This window comes from Austrofundulus limnaeus, unplaced genomic scaffold, assembly GCF_001266775.1.
Source record: "Austrofundulus limnaeus strain Quisiro unplaced genomic scaffold, Austrofundulus_limnaeus-1.0 Scaffold121, whole genome shotgun sequence".
In the NCBI taxonomy this organism is placed as follows: Eukaryota; Metazoa; Chordata; class Actinopteri; order Cyprinodontiformes; family Rivulidae; genus Austrofundulus; species Austrofundulus limnaeus.
In genome coordinates, this window is record NW_013952523.1 from 899,493 (window position 1) to 906,544 (window position 7,052).

Sequence of the window (7,052 nt, forward strand, 5' to 3'; positions counted from 1 at the left end):
TACGGCGCTGTGGAAAATAACTTTAATAAAACTATGCAAAGAAACATCCAAACAACAATGAAAGCCTGTTCAGTCGACAATATTCAGCGTCTGTGCCTGAAGGCTAGTGGTGAGAATTTGTGACGCACGACACAGAAACCAGCAGACAGCACAATCATCGATGAGCTCAGGCCCGGTCCAGTAGCTTCTAGGAAAAGAAGTGGATCATAAATGGGATATTGCACAAAAAAATCCAACTTAGATGCAGATGCTGGGAGAGCGACTTGGGTTGAAACAAGGTGTCAAGCTCCGCCCACATCAGCCACAGACCACGCCCACGTCTGTTTGTATAAAAACCAATTTACATGATATTTGGACATTCAGATGGTTAAAAAAAATAGAGCAGTCCGAACAATAAAAAACTAATTTTTTTTGTTTTGGTCTTAAAAGCATCAACTGAAGTGGGATTTTTTTAAATCTAAAAGTGTCGCTTTTTCGTGAATGGGGGAGTCAGAGTAATGCTTTTCATTCATGTTAAGGTAAACCACTTGAAATACAAATAATAATAATAATAATAAAAAAAAACCAGTTTAGATAATAAAAGTCTTTCTGAAACACTCATAAAAACATTCCAGTGTTCAAAGGTCCAGTGAGAGGCGAACAGTGGACCAGAAGGCTCAGAGCATAGTTTCCCTCACACGTTCTCTGTGTGGAACAGTAAAGTAGTCTGGCACATCCATGTCTCATGTCTAATTCTTAAACTGAAAAATAACAAAAGGAATATTAATAAAATAAAATTAAAACAATACAATCTTCCTGCAGTTTTAAAGCACACTTTAGGACAGCGGGACGAAGTTGCACTTCCTGTGATGGAGTCCATCGTTTTTAAGACAATAGGGTCAAAAGTTTCGTCAATTCAAGCTCCGCCTTTTCAACCTTCCCTCACTGCCCTGCTTGATATGTTTTCCACTTGAGCAGAGCTTTCAGGTCACCTGATAAAAACTTCATCCGTTTCCTCACCGACTCCAGCCCCCGGGGTTCGGACCGGTCGTCTCCGTGGGTTTAGTGTGGGTAAAGTGGTGCTCCAGTTCTCTTCCTGTGGCTGAGCGCTCCACCAGCCGCTGTGCAAAACTTGCAAACATCACCTACAGTGGTTCCACAGAAATGTGTCAGACCGTTTCCAGGTCCGTGATGCAGGGCGAGGAGGGGCAGAGGGAAAAACATTCTGACTGAGAGTTTTTACTCTTTTCGTACAGCACATCTGCCTGCATGTGGGATTATAAGGGTCTCCGTGGCACATTTAGCCCCCACCCCATACCTCACGCTCCCCTCGTGTTCTCGCTTGGTCTCTGGCCTTTTAGGGCTTGCAGCGGCTCTAGGACCGGTTGTCTTTGGCCACGTTATGGGCCATCCAGTTCACTTTGGTCGTCCAGCTCTCTCTTAAGGCTTCATCAAACTTCTGGCGGAACTGCTTCAGGGCGTCGTCGTCCGTCTTCCCCAGAGCCAGAGAGTCCTGACGGGAGGAGAGGGACACATGCACAAATATAAAAACACACAGAGTGAAAATAAAACTGCTGAAATGCTTATTTGTGACAGTTTAAAAATATGATGAATCATGCTCCACCTTTGCTGTGTCACATGTCCTGTACAGTTCAATTAACTGTGGGGTCATTTATTTTAAAAATGTCAAAGATGCAATGCACTGGGCGCATTAATGTCCACACCCCCTGAAATAATTCTTTGTTAAAACACATTCAGATTTAATTAGTCTTCAGTCTTTGGAACAAGTCCATCAACAAACCACACCTTGACTTGCTAAAATAGGCCAAATCTTCCCTGCATAAGGGCTCCAAATCTGCCAACATGTGCAGAAAACTGGCTGTGCACAGCCGACGTCAGGTCACCACACAGGGTTTCTATCACGTTTCAGTCTGATTAGGTCATTCCAAAACCTGTATTTACTACTGGTGCAACTATCTTTATATTTTTGGATGCAGGTTTTGGCTCCTTTCTAACAAATAGTTTAAGGCAAAATGTAAAAAAATATTTGGAATGGTTCATAATTCCATCCACCTTGACTAAAAGCCCAGTTGTATCTGAAGAAAAGCAGCTCCACATGATGAAGCTGCCACCACCATGCTTCACTGTGGGCATAGTAGATCCACACACTCGCCTCTGCACCAAAAATAACTTTTGGAAGTGTGGTTGAAAAGTTCAACATCCGACTCGGACACATTTTTTAACTACTTTTAGTAGTCTTGATGCAGTATATACATTTTTGTTGTTGTTTAGTTTTTTTTAAATCTTGATCTTGGTTTTGGTGTGTTTCATTCATACTGAATGATTTAGACTCGGTGAGAACACCGGACCAGAGCAGGGCTCTTGTCAGCCTCCCTGACCAGTTTCCTGCTCGTCTTTTATCACTTTCGGAGGAACATTCTGTTCCCAATTAGTGCCAAGTATGAAGGAAGTTGTTGAATCAAAACGTAACTAAAAGCATTAATGTAAGGGTGTGAACACTTTTGCAGCACATTGTCTATGTTTAATTTAATTTCCCCTTAAATTTTTTTTATTGTATTTCCAGTTAAGTATTAAAAAATATAGATATCAGAGCAAAGGTAAGACCCATTTTGAAATGATTTACCACCACAAAAACCTTCTTATATCCTCTGTAGGACCTAGGGTTGGGCATAATCGTATCGTGTGCGATTAATCGTCAGAAAAACATTAATCGATTATTTTTTGGCACTTGACGATTAATACGATTAATGCCACCAGGCAGACTGACTGGGGATTACTCCGGTCAGTCCTCTCAGTCCTCCTCTCCGCTTCAAATATGACAAACATTAAAAATAAAGTTCTGTAGTTTATTTATCTATAAACACAATTTAAAATATGATGTATAGCCTGAAATCTGTAATTTTCACACAATTTGGAACAATTTTTTACAAAGAGCAAATCTTTCCCACTAAATTGGTCATGTGACTACGAAATAAGGGTGTCCAGGGGATTAATCGTCAAATTAATCGTTATCGGCTAAATACCACAATTAATGTTGATTAATTTTTTGCCAATATTTCCCAACCCTATAGGACCTCAGCCTGAATGACAACACTCACACTAAACAGGATCTGGGATTATACTCAGTAAATCTGAGTCCAGTTGTGAACAGCTAGACAAAAATAGTTCTTTAAATGACTTTTACAGCTGAACTTATGTAAGATCTAGTCATTAATTTGTTTAAAAAGCACCAACATATTGACATGTGGCTTAGTGGTTAGAGATTTAACAAAAATGGCATTTCTCATCTTTGACAATACCATAAATCTGGTTATTGAAACCCCCCTGGGATAACTCCTACCCAAAAACCCATTTTAGTTATTGGGAGAAGTGATAAATTATTGATCATTTAATACAGGAATCAGTCACAGCACAGCTCAGAAAGAATGTTTGATGGCAGTTTTCTTGGCCAATCAGTGTTCGCTGACAGCGGGTGATAAACATGGTGGTTGGTTGGTTTAGTTGGATGTTAAAGTGTTAAAATGTCAGAAACATAGGACATTTATTTATTCTTCTGAGTCTCAGTTAAATAAAGTTGCATATCTGACATCAATGCCAATGTTTAAACATCTAAATATTTTACTTTTAGATCAAAATTCAGACCAGATGCTTTTATATGCATCTAAAGCATAGCATTATATGCATAAATAAGATAATAAGCAGATATTTATTTTAATTTGCTCTCTCTCACATTTATGTTCAGGTAATCACTTCAAAAATGTTTCCCATACAGTATCTGTAAAAACCAATCAAAACGGATATTTAAGTAGAACTGCAAAAAAAACAGAAAAAAAAGATCAGCCATAAAAATGACTGATCGGCAAAATGTTGGTCCTCCAGCAGATTTTGTTGCTGACCCCTAACGTTTAGACTAAATGTCTATGTTCAGCACAACAAAAACAGTTTTCAGGATGACGTCAGAGCCGTATTTGTGTGGTTCAGTCAGAAATCAGCAGCAGTAAAAGGGACGTGTTGTTGGATGAATTAGTGTTTTAAGGTCAAACTGCAGGCTGTGGTAGAAAAAAAGGGTTATTTTTCAGCTGTTATCTGCTGCTCTGGTTCGATGTAGGGTGCTGTGGACAGCTGCGTCATCAGCAGACCACAGAGGCTCAGGAAAACAGAGATGTCAATACAACCCTCAGCCAGACAAACTGAAACTGCATGTACAACGCTGCAGTTTTTTTTTTTTTTTTTTACTGTTGCTCCAGTTAAAAACAAATGTCCCCAACGGCCATGGCTGCAGAATGTTGAAAATGCCAAATGAAGGCTGCAGTGGAGCCACACTCTGAGCTCCAATAGGTGCTGGTAATGGTCAGGAAGAGACCTGCTGACCCAACTCTGTTTTTCTTTGTAAAACTGGTGCAGCCACAGCTGAGAGTGCACCAACTCTGACTGTGGTTACAACCAGCACCAGTCTGTTACATAACACACCAGAAAGAAGCAGAAGAAGCAGCTGTTTTCAGTGTGACAGGAGAAAAAAAAACAACATAACCAGAGTTGGCATGAGGTCATACAACAACACAAGTCAAACTCTTTTTTACAGCTCTAAACTCTTTTTGTTAGCATGCTGCTGAGCTGGATTTTTTAAAATCATATAAAAGATCATTAACAATTGTAAATGACCACTCATTTAACAAAGCATTTCCTTTTGATTGTATTTGACTCTGTTTTAGATTTCACTAAATCTACTAAAGAACCAATCAGTTTTTTTGGGGTTCATAGTAATCAATATAAACCTTTTAACCAAATGATGCACAAAGCTAAATGTATGGCTCAGAGCTATGGCTCAGACACAAACACATCTACTTCCATTGTCATGTCTTTTTTTTCTACGTTTCCACAACTTTTTGAAGCAGGTTTGTTTTTGAGTCAGCTTGGTCTGTGACCACAGCAGTGCTGTTACTCCACAGCAGTATCAATGAACTCCCAGCGGCTGCCCTGTCTCGTGTATCTTTGTGTGTATCATGTGATACCTTTAAGTACTGGATGTCTTTGACAGAAGTGAGCTCAGGTAGTCCGGCAGTCAGCATGAGGGCAAACAGGGTGATGAAGAGGTTGCCGTTTCTCCTCAGGATTAGATAAGCATCCTCGCAGTACTGCCGGAAACTGCAAGAAGCACAAGAGAAACACAGACACATTAGTTTATTTGGTCTAATGACTAAAGTCAACAGTAGCTTGATTTTGGAACAGTGACCACAGGAAACCAAGAAAAACTTCTATTCTAGTGTACGCACAGAAAGACCTCAATGTTTTTTTATTTTTATGTCAACTAAGTATTAGGATTACAGTCCAGATAATTTTTAAAAATGTTACTACAAAATAAAATTATAAAAGTTCTATTAAATTTAGTGGTTTTTAATGCATATTTATGTTTATGTTTCAACTCTTATTTCAGATGCAGGGTATAGAAAACACAGCTGTTGTCTGCAGGAGTTAAAGTAGACCAGTGTGGTTTTGGTGGTTCTGTGATTTTACTGGAAGGTTTGTTTTGAGTTTTGTTATCTGTGGAATTAAGATTGAGCTGAACGCACACGCCCACAGACTGCTCATAATACGTGACAAACACTTCCTTTTTGTTGACAACTAACCACACAGAATCTCGAAAGACAGTGAAATGACTTTAGAAGAAAAAATGGCCTTTTCACCCAAACAGCATCAATACTTTGTATAGGTTTATCTCAGAAGGTATACAGACTACACCTGCTGGAGGTAATGGACAAAAATTTAAAAAAAATATCCTAAAAAATTGTTTCTCATTTCATCTTTCACTCAAATTGTGTGCATGTATCACATGTACACTGTGTACTACCTAAACCACATTTGCTGACAGCAACGCCCCACAGACATACTTCTCGTTTTACAGATAAACAGCAGACTGGATTAAGTGTATTTTCTCCATTCTGCTCCCATGTCAAATGATTGTGGCAAAGCACGAAACCTCGAAGCTGAGCCGCTGCAGAACTGTAGTTTAAGCAGCACATAACCCTGTTAAATTATTTACATAAAGCAGTTCAGCCTGTGCAAGTGGACATTTTATGTTTTTGCCACTCCTTGAAGTACCTTATATGTAATAGTCAGAGGCTACAACCAAAGTGAAAAAAACAACAACAATGAACCGGTGTTAAAAGGTGTCACTGCACATGCACTCAATTGTTATTTTTTAACTTTTGTTATGACTTTTTTTTGACATTCAGCACTCAATGTTGCACCAAACTTATTCACATATGTTCACCCTCTTGTACTGCAACTCTAAATACATATGATACTAGGTCAAAATCCCACAAGTGAGCGTACCACACGGTTTACAAAATGTGGTTTGACTTCAAGCACGTCACCTCAGTGGTTAAAGCCGTCACCTCACAGCAAATAGGTCAAAGGTTGGACATTTTTCTGCAGTCTTTATGCGTGGTGTTTGTATGTTCCCCTTGTGCACAAATGGGTTTTATTTAGTTTCTACCCACTGATCAAAAACATGCACAATGGGTTAATTCGCAGGTCTATAAAAACTGTCCCTAGTTGTGTGAGTGTGTGAATGGCTATCTTTCTTTTTGTCTCTATGTGGCCTTGTGATGGACTTGTAACGTGTCCAGGGTGTAGTCCACCTCTTGCACAACGACAGGCACCAGCTCCCCTCATGAACCCTGCAAACCAACACGCTGCAATGAGCTCCAAAATTCCATCAGGCCAGCCTTGAGACTGTTACAAGGTGATAAGGACAATAAGACAGGAGATCCAGTCAGTTCATAACAATATGGTGGATGTGGGACCAGGGGCAGAGCTTCGGGGGTGCTGGGAGGGCGGCACGCCCGTCTGGACCTTGTTGGGCACAGAGGGAGATAGAACTTAATCCTCAATTTACACCATGCTGTTCTGCTCTGGTCCAACCTCTACAGTAAATATTCAACCATTATAATCAAGGACAGAACCAGCTCTACACCCTCAGCAGGGTCCTGGAGGGTGCATGGGAGTTCGCCCAACCTGTCTACATGTGTTTTGTGGACTTGGAGAAGGCG

General features: G+C 40.0%; 1 protein-coding gene across 2 annotated transcripts in view; it reads right to left on the reverse strand.

Annotated features, from left to right (window-relative positions):
* The window catches only part of pik3cb (phosphatidylinositol-4,5-bisphosphate 3-kinase, catalytic subunit beta), a 110,622-nt gene continuing 103,570 nt past the window's right edge, over positions 1 to 7,052 (reverse strand). For both annotated transcript variants that reach the window (XM_014015006.1, XM_014015007.1), the window contains 2 exons: positions 5,013 to 5,145; positions 1 to 1,492 (listed from right to left, as the gene is read on the reverse strand). In XM_014015006.1, the coding sequence (XP_013870460.1) occupies positions 1,355 to 1,492; positions 5,013 to 5,145 (271 nt within the window). In that variant the 3' untranslated portion in view covers positions 1 to 1,354. The remainder of the gene's footprint in view (positions 1,493 to 5,012; positions 5,146 to 7,052) is intronic.